Source organism: Palaemon carinicauda, chromosome 29 (genome assembly GCF_036898095.1).
Source record: "Palaemon carinicauda isolate YSFRI2023 chromosome 29, ASM3689809v2, whole genome shotgun sequence".
NCBI classification, from domain to species: Eukaryota; Metazoa; Arthropoda; class Malacostraca; order Decapoda; family Palaemonidae; genus Palaemon; species Palaemon carinicauda.
The window spans coordinates 79,771,109-79,792,649 of record NC_090753.1 but is presented as its reverse complement, the minus strand read 5'-3'; the positions used below and the strand labels follow the sequence as shown (position 1 = coordinate 79,792,649).

The 21,541-nt window shown below is 37.9% G+C and overlaps 2 protein-coding genes across 2 annotated transcripts in view; both read left to right on the top strand.

Annotated features, from left to right (window-relative positions):
- The window catches only part of LOC137622286 (AT-rich interactive domain-containing protein 1B-like), a 29,663-nt gene extending 22,137 nt beyond the window's left edge, over window positions 1-7,526 (top strand). The window contains exons 3-4 of the mRNA XM_068352846.1: window positions 467-658; window positions 5,846-7,526. Coding sequence (XP_068208947.1) covers window positions 467-658; window positions 5,846-6,465 — 812 coding nt within the window. The 3' untranslated portion in view covers window positions 6,466-7,526. The remainder of the gene's footprint in view (window positions 1-466; window positions 659-5,845) is intronic.
- A 7,474-nt stretch (window positions 7,527-15,000) lies between these two features.
- LOC137622285 (RAB6A-GEF complex partner protein 2-like) overlaps window positions 15,001-21,541 on the top strand; it is a 79,495-nt gene continuing 72,954 nt past the window's right edge. The window contains exon 1 of the mRNA XM_068352845.1: window positions 15,001-15,127. The gene's annotated coding sequence lies outside the window, so the exon portion shown is untranslated. The remainder of the gene's footprint in view (window positions 15,128-21,541) is intronic.

The window sequence follows — 21,541 nt, the reverse complement described above, 5'->3', positions numbered from 1 at the left end:
GTACATTGGTAATGTGTTCGCTTAACATTCGCATGGCAGCAGATCGATCCCAGCCCGGGAACTGTGAGTTTAAACTGCTTACTGGGGAGGCCACTGATGTGGTTGGGCACCACAGTGGGGCTTGGGATTGCCTAGCTGACGTTCTCGTGAGTATCTATTCTGATGAAACTGAAACTGAAACTAGGCACCTTTAACCTTAACCCTTATAGGAAGAAAGCAGCTTTTTTTTTGACTCGGCTGCGCCTACTCTTTAGCTTTCTACTTTTCCTTCTTTTCACTTTACTTCCTTCCTCATTTTAATTTTTTTTTTACTTCGCAGGGAAACTAAGGGATTTTTACAGCCCCTCGAGTAGCACCTCGACTATATAAATGGCCTCCCTGGCCACCTACACCCACAACAATATACATTTCGAAGATATATCGAATTGTTCCAGAAACCCATTTTGAAACCACCTTCCTTTTCCAGGTCTCGTTGACACTGGCTGGCCCAGCTACCCCCCACCTGGATACCCGCCTTCCTACCTAGGTTCCTCCCTCCCAGCGTGCCCTACAACACACGGTCCACACGGGCAGAGTCACCTGAATCCGGCCCTTCCTCCGGGTGGCCACAGGGACGTGAGCATCTCGGAAGCGGTGGCGTCTTCCAGTCATCTCAATTGTAAGGATTTGATGTAGTTTGGTTTGATAGTTTATTTGTTCATTTATTTATTTATTTTGATTTCTTTATGGCTGTTGTCTTAACACTTTGATGTCAAACTTTTATCTTCCCTATATAATAAAGAGCAAGTATTTGGCTGTATATATATATATATATATATATATATATATATATATATATATATATATATATATATATATATATATTCAGCCAAGGCCACAGGAAAAATAAAAGAAGATATACCGAGCGCTTTCGTGTTATTTCAACACATTTTCGAGGTACAATGCTAAAAACACAGAGAATATCTAACAAAGTAAACTGAAAAGAATGAAAACAAGTATTCAAAGTCCGGTTAAAACTAGTACAGCAGATACAGAACAGTTCAACAGGTGATTAAAAAGAAACAATCTCACAAATCTCGTTAACAACAAATGGGTCCAGTTTGTACATACCCTGGCTTACATTCATTAAGTCACTGTGATATTTGATAAAAGCAGATTCAATTATATTCCTACGGGTTATATTATTACAATATAAAACAACTTTTGCCCCCTCCCAATAAATCATGTGATTAAAATTATTAATGTGTAAAAACAAAGCATTCGAAATTTGTCCCGTTCTCACACTATATTTGTGTTGTTTAATTCTGGTGTCCAGTCCCTTCCCAGATTGTCCTAGATAAAAACAATTGCAGTTCATGCAAGGAACCCCGTAAATGCAGCCCTGAGAAACTTTGGGAGAATTCCTTATTAGTATGCTTTTCAGTGTATTTGAAAATTTAAAAACAACATTAATATTAAAATTCTTGCAAAAACTCGGAACCCTCCGTAAGAGGTCATTATATGGTAAAACGAGCACATTATCATTATTAAAAGCCATTCTCGGAGTTACAGAATAAAACGTTCTTTGTGCTTTCTGTAAAGCACATTCAATAAAATATCTAGGGTATTTCAATTTCTCCGATATGTTGAAGATATTTTCAAACTCTTCCTGAAGAAATTCCGGGCTGCAGATACGTAAGGCTCTTAAAAACATAGAAGAAAAAGTAGCCTTCTTAACTTGATTACTATGGTTGGAATAATAGTGAATATAGGAATTTACGTTTGTAGGTTTTCTATACACTGAGTATTTGAAGCTATTTAGAGTACGGTGAACATTTACATCCAAAAATGAAAGACAACCATCACGTTCTTCTTCACAAGTGAAATTAATGGAAGGTACCAAATTATTCAGTTCAGAGAGAAATGCATTTACATTTTCGGTTAGAGGCCATATGCAAAAAATATCATCAACATACCTATACCACAGAACACCATAAGGCAAAATATTAGGTAAAAATCTTGTTTCAAAAAACTCCATATATAAATTACTTAAAACAGGCGAAAGAGGATTTCCCATTGCCATACCAAACTTTTGTGTATAGAATTTGTCATCAAAAGTAAAGACAGAATCACAAATGCAGAGTTTAACCAGTTCTAAAATATTATGAGTGGACAAGGGTAAATCATAATTGTCTAAAAATTCAGCTAAATATTCAAGCAAGTCATGTATAGGTACTTTTGTAAACAGAGATACAACATCAAAACTAATCATTTTAAACTTAAAATTAATAGTTGTGCTATTCAGTTTTTCTATCAGATCTACATTATGTTTGATATTGGAATTCGAAATGCTTCCAACTAAAGGTGAAAGAATCTTAACCAGCCATTTTGTATCTCTGTTTACAAAAGTACCTATACATGACTTGCTTGAATATTTAGCTGAATTTTTAGACAATTATGATTTACCCTTGTCCACTCATAATATTTTAGAACTGGTTAAACTCTGCATTTGTGATTCTGTCTTTACTTTTGATGACAAATTCTATACACAAAAGTTTGGTATGGCAATGGGAAATCCTCTTTCGCCTGTTTTAAGTAATTTATATATGGAGTTTTTTGAAACAAGATTTTTACCTAATATTTTGCCTTATGGTGTTCTGTGGTATAGGTATGTTGATGATATTTTTTGCATATGGCCTCTAACCGAAAATGTAAATGCATTTCTCTCTGAACTGAATAATTTGGTACCTTCCATTAATTTCACTTGTGAAGAAGAACGTGATGGTTGTCTTTCATTTTTGGATGTAAATGTTCACCGTACTCTAAATAGCTTCAAATACTCAGTGTATAGAAAACCTACAAACGTAAATTCCTATATTCACTATTATTCCAACCATAGTAATCAAGTTAAGAAGGCTACTTTTTCTTCTATGTTTTTAAGAGCCTTACGTATCTGCAGCCCGGAATTTCTTCAGGAAGAGTTTGAAAATATCTTCAACATATCGGAGAAATTGAAATACCCTAGATATTTTATTGAATGTGCTTTACAGAAAGCACAAAGAACGTTTTATTCTGTAACTCCGAGAATGGCTTTTAATAATGATAATGTGCTCGTTTTACCATATAATGACCTCTTACGGAGGGTTCCGAGTTTTTGCAAGAATTTTAATATTAATGTTGTTTTTAAATTTTCAAATACACTGAAAAGCATACTAATAAGGAATTCTCCCAAAGTTTCTCAGGGCTGCATTTACGGGGTTCCTTGCATGAACTGCAATTGTTTTTATCTAGGACAATCTGGGAAGGGACTGGACACCAGAATTAAACAACACAAATATAGTGTGAGAACGGGACAAATTTCGAATGCTTTGTTTTTACACATTAATAATTTTAATCACATGATTTATTGGGAGGGGGCAAAAGTTGTTTTATATTGTAATAATATAACCCGTAGGAATATAATTGAATCTGCTTTTATCAAATATCACAGTGACTTAATGAATGTAAGCCAGGGTATGTACAAACTGGACCCATTTGTTGTTAACGAGATTTGTGAGATTGTTTCTTTTTAATCACCTGTTGAACTGTTCTGTATCTGCTGTACTAGTTTTAACCGGACTTTGAATACTTGTTTTCATTCTTTTCAGTTTACTTTGTTAGATATTCTCTGTGTTTTTAGCATTGTACCTCGAAAATGTGTTGAAATAACACGAAAGCGCTCGGTATACCTTCTTTTATTTTTCCTGTGGCCTTGGCTGAATATATTGTCACGCGCTATTTAGTGACTTATAAGCATATATATATATATATATATATATATATATATATATATATATATATATATATATATATATATATATATATATATATATATATATATATATATATATACATACAGTATATGTATATATATATATATATATATATATATATATACATACAGTATATGTATATATATATATATATATATATATATATATATACATACAGTATATGTATATATATATATATATATATATACATACAGTATATGTATATATATACATACAGTAAATGTATATATATATATATTCAGTATATATATACACATATATATATATATATATATATATATATATATATATATATATTAATATATATATATATATATATATATATATATATATATATATCGTGTATGCATATTCACTATATATATATATATATATATATATATATATATATATACAGTAGATGTATATATATATATTCAGTAGATGTATATATATATATATTCAGTATATGTATATATATATATATATATATATATATATATATATATATACAGTATATGTATATATATATATATATATATATATATATATATATATATATATATATATATTCAGTATATGTATATATATATATATATATATATATATATATATATATATATATATGTCGTGTATGCATATTCACTATATATATATATATATATATATATATATATATATATATATATATATATATATATATATATATATCTCGTGTATGCATATTCACTATATATATATATATATATATATATATATATATATATATATATATATATATATATATATATACTGTCATATACTGTCACACTTAGCGTCATCGCCAGAGTATAACCTCTCGGTCTCTCCCGTCCTTGTGATAGGTATAAACTTATTTATTGTAAGTCAGTTTTTTTCTGTCCTGTGTCCGACTATTTTTCCAATAGTGGTAGTAAACTGCGCATCACACCCCGGAAAAAACATTATTTTATAATCATGATTGCGTATTTACAGTTTTCTTTTTTAAAAATTAAGTATATTCTGAAAACATTGATGTACGTAAAATTATACATCGTAATTTAAAAATAGCACAACTGTTTGCAAATCCGTTTCACGTAGTTGTTTCTTTTTTAATATTATGAAATCTTATTTATGATACATTTATAGTTTACAATAAGTAAAAGGGCTACATCTACAGTATATACGTATGTTTGTGTCATTGTATAGTCAGGTGAAAGAGATGTGCTTTCAATTTCTGTTTTTATTTGATAAAGATAATTATCACATTAAGCATTAGATTTCAGTTTCTATTATCATTATTATTATTATTATTATTATTATTATTATTATTATTATTATTATTATTATTAGCTAAGCTACAATCCTAGTTTTGAAAACAGGCTGCTATAAGCCTAAGGGCTCAAACAGGGAAAGATAGTTAGGAAAGGAAATAATGAAATGAATAAATTACAAGAGAAGTAACAATTAAAATAAAAAATTTTAAGAACAATAACTACATTAAAATAGATCTTAAATAAATAAAATATAAAAAGTCTTATATCAGCCTGTTTAACATAAAATTATTCGCTGAAGGTTCTGTCAAATAATGATAACGTGTTTTATTATGTTACATCTTTGTTGTCTGGATGTCCTGTAGTTCCTTCACACCACCTGCTTTGTGACTAGATTTTTTTTTCCCTGTGTTCTTTCATTGTTCAAGCAGTTTCTGTTCCAACATATTTATCATTGTCATCGCCATTTTTTTTTCTCCCTCTCTTTTTGTTTGCTGATATGTATGTTATCATCATTGTTAAGCGTTAATTCTATTGTGATTTTATTACCCAGACCTTAGAACTCTGTAGTCAACCTGCTAATTGATGTTTATAATATATCACTGATATTATTGCATATCTCATCTGTTTTTTTTATTGATGTCAAAAGTGTAAGATCACTGTACCCTTATTGTAACTCTGTATATGGCTTTTGCTGAAATAAAGATTATTATTATTATTATTATTATTATTATTATTATTATTATTATTATAACTCTAAAAAAAAACTTTTTATTTTAACAGTTCTACCGGATCAAATCGGAGACGCCTCGGGTCTAGGCCTGTCCAAAGACCTCTTTGCCCCCCACCACCATTCCCTCCCCCCTTCCTCTGTGGCCACCACCCTCAGCATGCTCGGAGGGGGATCCAGCATCTTCGGGGGGAACAGCAACGTCCTCGCAGGAATGGGATCCGGGAACGTCGACTTGCTAGCTGCCGCCGCAGCAGCAGCTGCCACGGCCTCCTCCTCCGCTCCGGGGGCGCACGGGGGCGGGAGCAGCATGCAGCAGGGTGCCGCCCACGGCATGAATGGGGGTGGAGCCTCCGGTATTTTAGGCGGTGGGCCGAACATCTTGGGAGGGAGCCACCACGGCGTCTACCTGACCCCTCCCATGCATCCCGCAGCATCCCTTCTCTATTCGTCCCTCTGCTCGGTTCTTCCACACACGCCCACCACCCTCACTCCGCCCACGAACACGCCCACCAGGGAGGATGTGATCAGAGTGGCCGGATCGGCGCCTTCCAACCAGGGCGCCCTTCATCCCATGCCTCCTTCATCTTCTTCTTCGTCGGGATCCTTAGGGATCTCCAGGAATTCTGGGATTCATCAGAGGCCTCCTGATCCCGTCTGGCGTCCTTACTGACGCCTTGGTGATGGGGAGATGTGTTGGTGAATGTTGGAGAATGTGGTGGAGATGATGTTCATGTGATGGTGAATGTGATGGAGGTGGTGATAAGATGATGGAGGGTGTGGTGGAGAGAGCTGTGAGATACCAGATAATGAGGTGGAAATGATAATCGTTTGGTGGAGAATGTGGTGGAAATTATAATGATCTGTTGAAGAATAATGGAAATAATATAAAGCTGTTGGAGAATGTGGTAGAGATGATAATCATCTGTTGGAAAATGTGGTGGAGATGATATTCAGTTGTTGGAGAATGTGATAAAAATGATGTTAAGTTCTTGGAGAATGTGGTGGAAATGATATTCAGCTGTTGGAGAATGTGGTGGAGATGATAATGATCTGTTGGAGAATGTGGTGGAGATGATAATGATCTGTTGGAGAATGTGGTGGAAATGATAATGATCTGTTGGAGAATGTGGTGGAGATGATAATGATCTGTTGGAGAATGTGGTGGAGAGGATAATCATCTGTTGGAGAATGCGGTGGAAATGATATTCAGTTGTTGGAGAATGCGGTGGAAATGATATACAGCTGTTGGAGAATGTGATAGAAAGCATAATCTAAATGTTCAAAAACTTGGTGGAGAGGAAAGGAAAATGTCGTAGGATGCTTTGGAGAGGAGGATAAAATGTTAAAGATAGTGAACTCCATCACCATTGTGTTCTCGATAAAGATAACGAAAAATTTCAAGGATAAAAAACTTCTGTGTTTTGATAAGAATTTACCTCGAGATATGAAACTAACTTTGCTTAGAGGCTTTATAAATTAAACGACAAGAATGTATTTAACATTTAAGAATTTTTTACCTATTTAGTATAAGAAAAACTTCTTTTATATTTAGTTTATTTTAAATAAAATCAAAATGCCTTGTGCCTTTCTGAACTATGAAGGATTTTTATAAAACTTCAGGTATTGACGTTTGTATTATTGCAAACTAGTTTTTATTTTAATAAAAGTTTTTTTTTTCGAGTCGTATTATAATATGGTGGACGTTTGTGCCTTTGTGATATTATTGTTACTGTCAATATTGTTTTTTTTTCGGTAGAATATATCTATGTATACGAAGACGTGTTTATATATATAGTTACACCTATTTCTCAAAGTATGGGGGTGGCCGTTGTAAAGGTTCCAACGACCCCCCAAAAAAGCTTGACTGGATTGATAATGTGATAATGTTTACTTGGAATATGTCTGCCATTTACCTTTACTTTCAGACACTACTCTCCTGATAAGGTCTAGAACTGCTTGAACCTCGTATACACCGACTCCCCTGGCGTTATAACAAGTAAGATTGGTTCTCCAGTAGGGACATCTGATTATGCCTCGATTTCATTAGTAGTGAAGACTGAGCAACCTGTCCCCTGATGTATCATACTCATGTAAAATATATATGAAATCTCAAGCAGACTGGAATGAGATTTTGAGTGATCTTTTGGGCTTGAATTGGTCATAATTGTATTGTAGTGTTAATTCTGTTGTCCCTTTGAATGAGAATGATAGGCGTATCCCTTCTCGTGTGCTAAGGTACCGAGTGAAAGACAACCCATGATTGTAGACGAGCTTGTTTGGAGAAGCAGGCGGCCTATCATCTTTGGAAGGGTAACAATTTGATTTGATTTAGACTAACCATACTCAGCCTGGAGGAGAGTTTATGCTTCAACTGAAAAGGAATAACATTTAACCATAAAAGAAACCCTTTCTGGTACAACCCAGTAACATAATTTGGTGTACTACCCTTAAATCTGCTCCTTTACACAAACTAGATGTCTGTCGCCCACTGTCCAGAGGAAAAGGCAACCCTTTTGGCTGATGTTTTTGACAGTAAGCAGAGTAATTTGATCTCCCTCATTCTTGTTTTCCTAAGGTTAAACTAACTAGTTATCTTTTCGATTTCGTGAATTCAAAGCTCTGTTGATGGACCTTGATGCTTATGGAGGTGTAGGCCCAAAGACTGCAGATTCCTAGCTCCAAAGTTATGTTATTTTGCGCAAGTTAGCAAGAAGAGGAGCTTTTAGCACTTGGAGAATTAGTAATGTCACTCAACTACGTAAATGTGTTTGATATCTGGTGTTCCTCGGGGTAGTGTTCGTGGCCCATGACTTTTCATACTATAAACACATGACATGAGGTTTGGCCTAGAAAATAAGCTGGTTGCATACTCAGATAATTTTACTCTTTTTTGCATCAATTCCTTCTGAATGTAGATCTATGGTTGCTAAATCCCTTAATAGAGATCTAGCTAAAATTAGTGCATGGTGCAAATTATGGAGCATGAAGTTGAATCCTAGCAAAACTCAAAGTATGATTAAAGGTCTAGGACAGTGGCTCCTCGACATCTGGATCTGAGCATTGATAATGTTTCTTTAACTCTCTCTGACTTAAAATTTTAGGTGTGATTCTCCATGGCAAATTTAGTTTTGAGAAACACATTAGGTCTGTGTCTTCTTTAATTGCACAAAAATATGGCATATCGAGAAAGTTTTTCGGTGATCAATGTATTCTGTAGTGTTTTAATTCTTTCATTCTACCTTGTAAAATTATTGTTCTGTCTGGTCTTCAATTGCTGCTTTTCATCTTAATTTGTTGGACAGGAACTTACGGTCTATTAAATTTCTCATTCCTGATCTAGATATTGATCTTTGGCACCGTCGTTCAATTAGTTCATTATGCATGTTGCATAAGATTTTTTTTTTTATAATTCTGACCATCCTTTACATTCAGATCTTCCCGGACAGTTCCATCCTGTTCGTAATACTAGGCATGCAGTTAATTCAGGCCTTCTCCATCATGAGGCTCAATACTACACAGTATTCTAGAAGTTTTATTCCAGCTGTGACCAAGTTGTGAAATGACCTTCCTAATCGGGTAGTTGAATCAGTAGACTTTCAAAAGTTCAAACTTGAATTAAATGTTTCTATATTGAACAAGCTAACATAAGTCTTTTAGTAGTTTACTGTATATATGAAATAAGTGTTTTAATGTTATTACTGTTTTTTTAAATATTTTATTTTGATCATTCATTGCTCTTCATTTAGGTTATTTCCTTATTGCCTTTCCTCGCTGGGCTATTTTTTTCCTGTTGGAGCCTTTGGGATGATAGCGTCATGCTTTTCCAACTAGGGTTGTAGCTTTTCTAATAATAATAATAATAATAATAATAATAATAATAATGAGGAGAGCTTTGATTTCGTCATGAAATTACAGAATCTTTGTCGAATAATGAGCTCTCTCTCTCTCTCTCTCTCTCTCTCTCTCTCTCTCTCTCTCTCTCTCTCTCTCTCTCTCTCTCTCTCTCTCTCAAACATTGTAAAGTGGTTAATAAAATTCAAACGTTCTTCGTAAGGAACACAACCGTCTTTATTGTACTTTATTTCGGGTCTTCGTGTTATAGTTTGTGTGAGAGTAATTGTTATTATAACAATAATCATTATTATTATTATTATTATTATTATTATTATTACTTGCTAAGCTACATTCCTAGTTGGAAAAGGAGGATGCTATAAGCCTAGGGGTTTCAACAGGGAAAATAGCCCAGTGAGGAAAGGAAACAAGGAAAAATATTTTAAGAAGAGCAACAACATTAAGATAAAGATCAATATAAACTATTAAAACTTTAACAAAATAAGGAAGAGAAAGAAGATAGGACAGTGTACCAGAGTTTACTCTCAAGCAAGAGAACTCTAACCCAAGACAGTGGAAGACCATGGTACAGAGGCTATGACACTACCCAAGACTAGAGAACAATGGTTTGATTTTGGAGTGTCCTCCTAATGCAGTAACCCCTTGGGTGAAGAAGAATTGTTTGGTAATCTCAGTGTTGTTAGGTGTATGAGGACAGAGGAGAATATGTAAAGATGAGGCCAGGCTATTCGGTATGTGTGTAGGCAAAGGGAAAATAAATCTTTATTTTTTATTGAATTTTGAGTCTTTCCATTGTAATATTTTTGTTAGAGTTGTTGTTAGCATATATTTTGTGATGAGCTTATCCGGTTACACCTCACGCGTCATGCCATACGAGACTGTGTTGTAAACTCAAGCACATTTTCATAACTGACGTTTACTGGTTGACACTATTCATTGCGAGTTATCGAAAGAAAAACATGACTATGAAATGTTTTTTTCCGACAAAGATTATCTGTAGCCACAAGACAACCAGCACCATTAGGAATTATATATATATATATATATATATATATATATATATATATATATATATATATATATATATATACATATATATATATATAAACCACGAACGTTAATACTTGAACTCATCTTGAATTATTATTATTATTATTATTATTATTATTATTATTATTATTATTAAACTACAACCCTGTTGGAAAAGCAGGATGTAATAGGCCCAAGGGCTTCAACAGGGAAAAATAGCCCAGTGAGGAAAGGAAATAAGGAAAAACTACGAGAGATTTAAGAACAATAACATTAAAATGAATCTTTCATATATAAACTATAAAAACTTTGAAATAGCAAGAGGATAAAAACTTAAAAAAAAATAAAAAAAAAAAGAGGAAGAGAAACAAGATAGTGTGTCCGAGTGTACCTTCAAGCTTTGCAACACCTCGAATACACCCTTTGATCAATATTATTTTACTGGCTTGGCCTACTGGAAACGTCTCTGCCTGGCGATCTGCCTGTCTGGGGTTCGAGTCACGCTCTAGTTCTGCAGTATTTTTTGCAGTGTCTGCAACCTCACCATCCTTTTGTGATCTAAGGACGTGAGATTTGGGGAACCCTATAGGTCTATATGCTTGAATCATCAGTAGTCATTTCCTGAACCTCCCTGATCCTAGCTTCGACGGAGAGGGGTCTTTGGCGCTGATCAAATGCATATATGGCCAGTTTCTAAGGTACTGTCCTGCTAGCTATGGCATTATCACTGTCACTTGCTTCTGCCATTAATGGCCGACCTTTAAACCTTAAACCATTTACACACGACAAAATCAAAAGGGTATTCATGACTTTTCTGTTTTGTAACTTACTTACCCTCTCAATGTAACATAATCTCTGACGTGTGTCATTGCTTCCGCATTGTAGGAGTATTATAACTATTATTATGAATGGAATTTGGAATTTTAAGATATTTCAGACCTTCGCCAACATGTAGCTCAAGTCTACAAACTAAGTTTTCCCGTCATGTGTTGATCGTTGATGAATCTAATTAAAAAAATTAAGCAATAATAACCAGAATCCCGATCTTGATCAGGATCACCTCCAAATATTTATTATGAGTTTTTCCGGGGCATAATATCTACTCGCTTTTAAAATTTTGTGAAAATCAGGCAAGAAGTTTTGACGTTTCTGCTAACATATAGATAAACGCAGGTAAAAATACATCAATGGTTTGCCTTTCTACATCGGCATATTGCAAGGAAATTGGTAAACGCCGAGTTATGTTTCTGACATGTGAATAAAATATGAATAGGTTGGCAATAGACACCTCACGACTCTAGGAATAACCGTGTGGTTCTGTAAATTCCAAGAGGAGTAAACTAGATACGGCTAAAACCATGCAAGAATTTCTCGCTTTATAGACCAAGCTAATGGGCCCATGTATTATATCATAGCTATAAAGAGCTGTTGCCATATTTCCACAAAGGTATAGTGGTATTGCTATAAAGATTTACATACATCATGGGAAAGGTGGCAACTTCGCTAATAGTAGACAAGCTTTTCAACTCATTATCATTATAAAACTACAAGTTTTGTTACCTAAAACACCGACACACAATTCGAGAAAATGCTATTAGATAAGTTGTGTTGGTGTAATGGAATCATTGAAGACTTACAAACGGTATGATTCACAGATCTTTGAGCATGGGAATGGACGGTTAAACATGGTTCTATCTGCGAGACAAAGAAGAAGAGTACGAACTGCCGCAGTGCCGAGACACCAGAAGCCATTACCTTGTAACCCCTAGTCCCATCTTTGGCGGACCGAAGATGAAATTGGACGATAACAATGTGTATTTATGTTCGGTTTCGATGACATTGTGCACCAAGACTGTACTTTGAATCAACATTTGAAATATGGATGGTATGAAGGGTGACTATCAGTAACTTATATGGGCCAATGCAGGTGACTACTACTGTATTGCCAAAGCTCTTGAGAAAATGAGTCTAGAAGTGTTATTATTATTATTATTATTATTATTATTATTATTATTATTTGCTAAGTTACAATCCTAGTTGGAAAAACAAGATGCTATAAGCCCAAGGGCTCCAACAAGGAAAATGGTGCTGTAAAGTGGGGAAAATAAATAAAGAAATAAACTACAAGAAAATTAATTAACAATAGAATAGAATATTTTTAGAACAGTAGCAACATTAAAATAAATCTTTTATATATAAACTATAAAACCTTTAAAAGACAAGAGGAAGAGAAATAAGATAGAATAGTGTACCCTCAAGCAAGAGAACTCGAACGCAAGACAGTGGGAGACCATGGTACAGAGGGTATGGCATTACCCAAAACTAGAGAACAATGGTTTGATTTCGGAATGTCCTCCTAGAAGAGCTGCTTACCATAGCTAAAGAATAGGTAGTAGGTTGGTCCGGGCACCAACCACCCGTTGAGATACTACCACTAGAGAATTATGGGGTCCTTTGACTGGCCAGATAGTGCTACTTTGGATCCTTCTCTCTGGTTATGGTTCATTTCCCCTTTGCCTACACATACACCGAATAGTCTGGCATATTTCTTTACATATTCTCCTCTGTCCTCATACACCTGACAACACCGGCATTACCAAACAATTCTTCTTCGCCCAAGGGGTTAACTACTGCACTGTAATTGTTCAGTCGCCACGTTCCTCTTGGTAAGGGTAGAAGAGACTCTTTAAGTATGGCAAGCAGCTCTTCTAGGAGACGGACACTCCAAAAATCAAACCATTGCTCTCTAGTCTTGGGTAGTGCCATAGCCTCTGTACCGTGGTCTTCCACTCTCTTGGGTTAGAGTTCTCTTGCTTGAGGGTACACTCCGGCACACAATTCTATCTTATTTCTCTTCTTCTTGTTCTTTTCTAAGTTTTTATAGTTTATATAGGAAATATTTATTTTAATGTTGTTACTGTTCTTCAAATATTTAATTTTCCTGTTTCCTTTCCTCAATGAGCTATTTCCCCTTTTGGAGGCCCTGGGCTTATAGCATCCTGCTTTTCCAACTATGGCTGTAGCTTAGCAAGTAATAATAATAATAATAATCCTTGATTGTACCTTGGAAAATATACAGGAAGCGTAGAACCTATTTTACGTTGGTAATGGAAAATAGAAGTGGATAGAAAGCCTATGTATAATAAAATTTGTTAGTCTAATGGATTAGGCTATGAGCTTCAAAACTGACAATTATTGAATATATGATTAATTCTGCAAATCTGCAAAGTAGATTAACATCACAATATAAAAACAACTTACACCAAAACATTACGTATGCTTAGTTTTAGAATTGGTTTAAATTTCTAATAGAATAAATAGAAAACTTAAGTTAACGAGAAATTTAGTCTGACTGTCGTAGGTTGTGCAATGTACATGGTGGAAAAGGTGTGGTTCTGACAGCCTCATCCCTTAATAAATGCTGAGAACTGGTGAGTTATCAACCTTAGATCAATATACAGAGAGAGAGAGAGAGAGAGAGAGAGAGAGAGAGAGAGAGAGAGAGAGAGAGAGAGAGAGAGAGAGAGAGAGAGAGAGAGAGAGAGAGAGAGAGAGAGAGAGAGAGAGAGAGAGTATAAAATGAAAATGGAAAAGATAGAATAAGAACCCTTTTTGTTTACATTCCCATTGTTGCTTTTTCACTGTAATATCAGGTTTATCTTAGGAGAGTGATAGTTAAGTATGAATGATAATTATGACAGCATGCTAAATATTTGGGAAAATTTTAAGTTCTAATGTTGGCTAAATGATGAATAATGTTTTTTTATGAGAATGTGGATGAATACCCATAAGGGAAGTTGATGTTTATAAAATCTACGAGAGATTTAAAAGAATTGAGTATAGCTCAATATGTAGACTCTACGATTTGGGATACAACTTAACTATAATAAAACTGACAAAATAAACATTTATTTAAACAGTTCATGAATCAAGACAGACTAGGTAAACCAATATTATGAGATTTCAGATAATATAGTTCATTCTAAAATACGTTTAGATTATACTTTAATGTTCAATAGACTTCTCTTGAAGGCTAAGAAGTATGTCATAGCCAACAATCTATTTTCTAAGAGCAGATAAGAAGAAATTGAAAGGAGAAAATGTAAAAAGAAGAATGTTTGAGAAAGAGAGCCGTTAAAAGTCCCCCTCTATAATACGTTTATAGTATGCCTTAATGTTCAATAAACTTCTCTTGAAGGCTAAGAAGTGTCTCATAGCCAACAATCAATTTTCTAAGAGCAGCTAAGAAGAAATTGAAAGGAGAAAATGTAAAAAAGAAGAATGTTTGCGAAAGAGAGACGTTAAAACTCTCCCATCTTACTACAACTGGTACTATTTTCACTTTTTAAGGAAGAAGAAGAATTGTTGACATGTCAAATCCAGGCTAAATCCAGTTTGACATTTTACGTTCTACTTCCTATGGCTACGTCTTATTTTCGATAAAAGTTGCAGTAAGTGCTATTACCTATTCACTCGATGTGCCTTGTACCTTGTAAATGTGCTTTTCCTGCTAAAATTATTCAGATTTGACGTAGAGTTATGGTACAGTTTATCCTGGCTTTTACTTATTTCTACTTTACTATTTCTTTACCCGTGCGCCATTTCATGTTAGTGGGGGTACTATGTTTTCTGGTTTTATTACAGTTACGGACAGGAAAAGATTTTCGGAGTCTTTGTATATCAGCGGCCAGTTCTTCATGCATTGATTAAAAGTGGACCTAAACTTTCCCCGCCTAACCTAACCTACAACCAGTGTCCTTACCTACATACCTGACGAGGGGGCTAACGCCGCCCTGCGACCCTCCTTACACTGCCGTATTCTAAGTTAGCCATAATAATACATACAGGTGGCCGCTATCCTATATTCTATTTAAAAACAGGTTTTTCATATAAATAAACATCGGTTCTTTTTGAAAATGACTTATTTTCACTACAAATAAAAACTTAATTTTTTAAGAATTAATAATCGGAGCCTTTGTATATCAGCGGCCAGTTCCTCGCATGTTTTTTAAAAATGGAAATCAACTAACATCAACTAACCTCAACTTCCCCCCCCCTAATCTAAAAGCCGTGTCCTTACCCACTTACCTAACAGGGGGGCCTGCGACCCCCCTTACACTGCCGTGTTCTAAGTTAGTTATAATCATAAATGCAGGTGCCCGCTATCATACATACACCCCTAATAATCAATGTGGTTAGCGTGAGCAGGGCAGCATGTACCGCTTGCCAGTATATAGCAGCTTGATGCTTTTCTTTTTCGCTAGCAAAGCGAGTGCACAGCGGAGCAAAAACAATTGGATTTCTTAAAAATATCCCCCTTCTTAGATGGTCTTAAAGGTTTTCAGTTTATTTGCTGTTGAAATGGTCAAATTCAGTTAAAGCACATTATTTATTATAGGTACAGTAATACATTTTTTTTTTTTCTAAATGTTGTTCCGTATGTAACTATAATTTTACCGGGTTTTTTTTTTTTTTTTTTTTTTTTTTTTTTTTTTTTTTTTTACATTTAAAGATATGCTTGCATCTCTAACCATAGAATATTTTATTGTATTAAGGACCTCGGCACATGGATCCATTTTCAGTCGACGGTTGTTACCACTGTTTCGTGGCAAAAAATGAAATTGTTTTTCCATGGATACTCGCACACGATCCAGTTTGCTGGCATTCGTAGAGTCATAAGCGTATGATTTCTTGCCATTCTTCCACTGAATGAAGAGGAATGTAGATTTATAAACTGGTTTCCTGTTTCATTCCATTTCCACCTCATTGAAAATGTTCATAAATGAATAGTTTCTCAGTGTACTACCAACCATTAGAGGATAATCTTATCTGTACTTGAATGTGATAAATTGAGTTTACAAGTGATGGTAAACATATGAAAATTTACCTGTGGCCTGTTGTAACATTTATTTCACTAAATAGTATTCTAGGGCAATGTCTTGCTAGTGTGTGTACCCTATTAATGATCAAAGCCTTATCTTCCCCTGCATTCCTACTTAAGAGGCAGTGCCCTTTAGGAGGGGATGCAACCTGAATTCAAAGATTTTCTCTTATGGGGCGCACTGATTGGGTCAAGACTGGCACTCAAATCAAATCAAAGACAAGGTCAGGGAACTGATGATTCTTGTAGAAGTCGACATGTCTCTACGTTAAAGTGAGCTTGAGTTTTAAATGGGAACTTGAATGGCTAAGCTTTCTTTTTTCAGTCTGAGACAACAATTTATCGATTCTATCCACATGAAGTTGGAGAACTGAGTTAAGTAAACTTTCTTGGAAGTAGCTACTTCTGTAGATTTGGTAGATTAAGAAGCTTCCAAAAGTACCTTAATAAACTGATTAGGCTATTTCACAGCAGTAAGGTTATGCACAGTTTACAATGGCAATAATTTCTCACTTTCATGGTCTACCTCTGGGATTTTTTCTTCATTTTCCTTTATTGCAAGATGTGCTAATTGAAAATCAGCCGATTTCGCGATGGGTTTTGCACTAGAAAAGGGAGGTGCTTTGCATGCACGCAGAGGATTCGTTTCGGCAGTAAATGTACTAGGGCTTACGTTCCCTCTGTTAGAGTTAACATGTGAGGAGCTAGTCGCTGAGCTTACAAGCAAACAGCGTATAGGCTACTGTACTGTCATCTGAAACATGATGAAATTTATTAACTTTATTTGAAACTTCGTTCACCCCATCAGTATAGAAGGTAATCATACAAGGCCATCCACACCATCCACATAAGTAATAGGGGGTTGTTTAGGAGTGCTACTTGCTTTAATAAGTGGAGACCTGATATGATCCAGACTACTCACTCAGTCTTCTGCCTCACAATTTAGTAGTCTTATAGAGTGACTAGTTTTTCAATATTAAACTTACCCGATAATCATGTAGCTGTCAACTCCGTTGCCCGACAGAATTCTATGGAGGGATACGCCAGCTATCACAATACTAGAAGGGGGTGTACTTACCAGCGCCACCTGTGGCCAGGTACTCAAGTACTTCTTGTTGACACCTCCTCAATTATTCCTCTGTCGTGCTTCCGGCAAGACGTTCTGGGATATGCTTATGATCTTCGAGTTTGTTCACGGCTAATTGGTGAAGTATTCTCTCAGATTTCGGCTGTCGCTTTACTGGAAACCTTCTTATATTAGCTAGATAGCTTTTATATAGTCCTGATATACGGTAACGATCTTTTGCTTGATTTTGGAAACCCCTTTGGCTAACTCTTTGGATTCAAGATGTCTGACATTTCGCAAGCCCCCTCCCATAGACGATGTAGGTCTTGCAATAGGCGTATTCCGAAGGCCTCGGTAGATCCTCACACCGCTTGTTCTGACTGTAGGGACAGACCCTGTCAGTTAGAAAATCGATGTGAGGAATGCGCCGGACTTTCGGAACTGGAATTTGTCCGTCTTTTAAAATATTCAACTAAGTTAGAGAGAGGTAGAGTTAGGAGGAGTTCTTCTCACTCTTCACTGTTTTCCTCACCTCATGATCCCCTACCTTTTCCTACCCCTGTAGTGGCTACCCCCGAACCTACTGTTTGCCCTCCGCCTGATATGTCTGTTGTTTTGCGTGCTATTCAGGCCTTAGGCGATAAAGTAGAGTCAGTGGTAAGTGACCATAAGTCTCTGATGGCCGAAGTTAAGGAACTTAAGGTAAAGAGTGCAGTGGGTGGAATTAGTGCCAGTGCTGTGACGAGTGCTAGTGTCAGTGCAGTGCCAAGTGCTAGTGTCAGTGCCAGTGTGGTGCGTGAGGATACTTCTGTGCGAGCCAGTCGTCCTCCCAGTCCGGGACCTCTTGCAAGCTCCCAAGCCCAGGGGAGAAGCAATGTCGAAGGGCATAAGGGTTCGGCAGGCCTTGTTAGGCGTACAGAAGTATCCTCGGTGGTTGCGGGCGTGTCTTCCAAAGACCGTCACTCCCACCTGCAGACGATTGAGCCCGTCTTTTTCTCGTCCGCTGATCATCTGTCAGGGAAGAAACGTTGGTCTCAGGTCTCGAGACCACTTAAACGCAGAGTCCAGTCCGCGAGTGCTCAGCCAGGTTGCAGTCATTGGCTCAGCTCTGACTCGCCGCAGTCATCTGTCGACTGCACTCCGCCCAAGAGGAGTAAGGTTCTGCCACAACAGAGCTCGACTGTTAAGGCTTTACCTCAGCCTACTGTAGTTTCTGCCGACCCTAAGTGGACTCTACTACAGTCCATGCAAGCACAGCTTTCGGACTTGATGCGTGAGTGTCGGGCTGAGAGTGTTGCGCCTCCGCCTCCGCCTACACTCCCTCCGCCTGCGTTCGCTCCGCCTACGCTCGCTCCGCCTGCGCTTGCTCCGCCTGATCGCAGTACCACCTGCCAGGCGTACGATGTTGAGCCACAGTCTGAGTTTGCTGTTCCCAGTGGTGTTCAGCCTCCGCCTTCTTTAAGGCAACCTTTGCTATGGGATCAGGAGGATTATACCTCTCTTCCTCCGCCTCCCCTTGCTGCTCCACCAGTGGTGCAACTCTCGGCTGAGGTACAACAACCTCTCCCGTGCATGAGTCAGTCTCCTCAGCTCTCGCTGCAGCGAGCTCAACCATCCACAAGGCAAGCTCCACTACACCTTGGCCTTGCGCCTCAGGAGCCTCAGCTTGCGAGACATTTACCTTGTTCTGCGCAGCCTCAACCTCATCACGCTCCGCTCACACCACAGGAACAGGAACTTGCTACTCCGCTTCCACCAACCGCTCAGCAAGCGCAACTCTTGGGTTCAACCTCTCATGCTAGGAGTCAGCCTCCTCCACCCATGCGCCTTCCTTCTGCTTTGTCTGTTATTCAGCCTTTGCAGTCTGAGCCTCAGGTTCTCCCTCAACAGTTACTTGAAGAGGAAACCACTAATATTGTTCCTACTCGTTCTGACTCTGCTGTTCAGCATTCTTGTCCAATATCTTCGCTACACTCTGGTGATGAGGCGTCTGATGATGAGGAGGCACACCTGGATCCCTCGTCAGACGTGGATGATTCCAAGCCTTCTCCACAGTCTATTGACTTTCGTAAGGTCTTGGCTCTGCTTAGGGAGGTTTACCCAGACCACTTTGTCTCTGCTATTCCCCGCTCTCCTCCATCTGAGTTTTCGCTGGGCGTACAACAAGCTAAGTCCTCCTATACTAAGCTAGTCCTAGCAAGGTCCTCTAAGAGAGCATTAAGGATCTTAGGGGAGTGGCTGCAGACTAAGCAACACCTTGGCAAAACTTCTTTCATGTTCCCGCCAACTAAGCTCACTTCGAAAGCGAGCGTTTGGTATGCCACAGGAGAAGCACCAGGCTTGGGAGTACCTGCCTCTGCCCAGGCTGACTTCTCAAGTCTGGTAGACTCGCCTCGGAGAACTGCAATGAGGCGTTCTAAGGTTTGCTGGACCTTCTCAGACCTGGATCACTTACTGAAAGGACTGTTTAGAGCATTTGAGATGTTCAACTTTCTTGACTGGTGCCTGGGGGCCCTCAGCAAGAAGACCTCTCCTGCGGACAAGGATTCTGCCATGCTATTAATGTCCTGCATGGATAAGGCCATTAGGGATGGATCGGGTGAGCTTGCGTCGATGTTTGTATCAGGGGTTTTGAAGAAAAGGGAACAGCTGTGTACCTTCCTTTCCTCCAGCATTACACCTTGCCAAAGGTCACAACTCCTTTTTGCTCCGCTCTCGAAGTTCCTCTTCCCCGAAGAGCTGGTTAAGGACTTGTCTGCTGCCCTGATACAAAAAGACACACACGATCTTGTAGCCTCATCGGCTCGTAAGTCTAAGGTTGCTACCTCAGTCCCCAAGACTTATCGCTCCCCAGTGGTTGATACCCCTGCTACGAGGTTCATACCGCCCTTTCGTGGTAGAGCCCCCAGCCGAGGAAGCTCCCGTCCAGACTCTTACAGGAGCAAGTCCAGGAAAGGCTCCAGGACATCTAAAGGAAAAAACTGACTCTCCGCATCTCCAGACAGCAGTAGGAGCCAGACTCAAGATCTTCTGGCGAGCCTGGGAGAAGAGAGGTGCAGACGCCCAGTCTGTCAGTTGGCTGAGGAACGGTTACAGGATTCCATTCTGCCTCAAACCACCTCTGACCACATCGCCCATCAACCTCTCTCCCAACTACAAAGAAGAGGACAAGAGGCTAGCATTGCACCAGGAGGTGTCGCTACTTGTGCAGAAGAAGGCAGTGGTTATAGTCCGGGACCATCAATCCCCGGGCTTCTACAACCGTCTCTTTCTTGTGGCCAAGAAGACAGGGGGTTGGAGACCGGTGCTGGACGTCAGCGCGCTCAACGCGTATGTCACCAAGCAGACGTTCACGATGGAGACGACGAAGTCGGTCTTAGCAGCGGTCAGGCAGGAGGACTGGATGGTCTCGTTGGACTTGAAAGATGCCTACTTTCACGTTCCTATTCATCCAGACTCCCAACCTTTCCTGAGATTCGTTTTCGGAAAGGTTGTCTACCAATTCCATGCCCTGTGTTTTGGCCTAAGCACAGCTCCTATGGTCTTTACTCATCTGATGAGGAATATAGCAAAATTCCTACACTTATCGGACATCAGAGCCTCCCTCTACTTAGACGACTGGCTGTTGAGAGCCTCCACGAGTCGTCGCTGTCTGGAGAATCTCAATTGGACTTTAGACTTAATCAGAGAACTGGGTCTATTAGTCAACATAGAAAAGTCTCAACTCATTCCCTCCCAATCCATTGTGTACCTGGGAATGGAGATTCGGAGTCAGGATTTTCGGGCTTTTCCATCGGCCCCCAGGATAAGCCAAGCCCTAGAGTGCATCATGAGCATGCTGAAGAGGAGCAGTTGCTCGGTGAGACAGTGGATGAGTCTCACAGGGACCCTTTCATCACTGGCCCTGTTCGTCGAGCT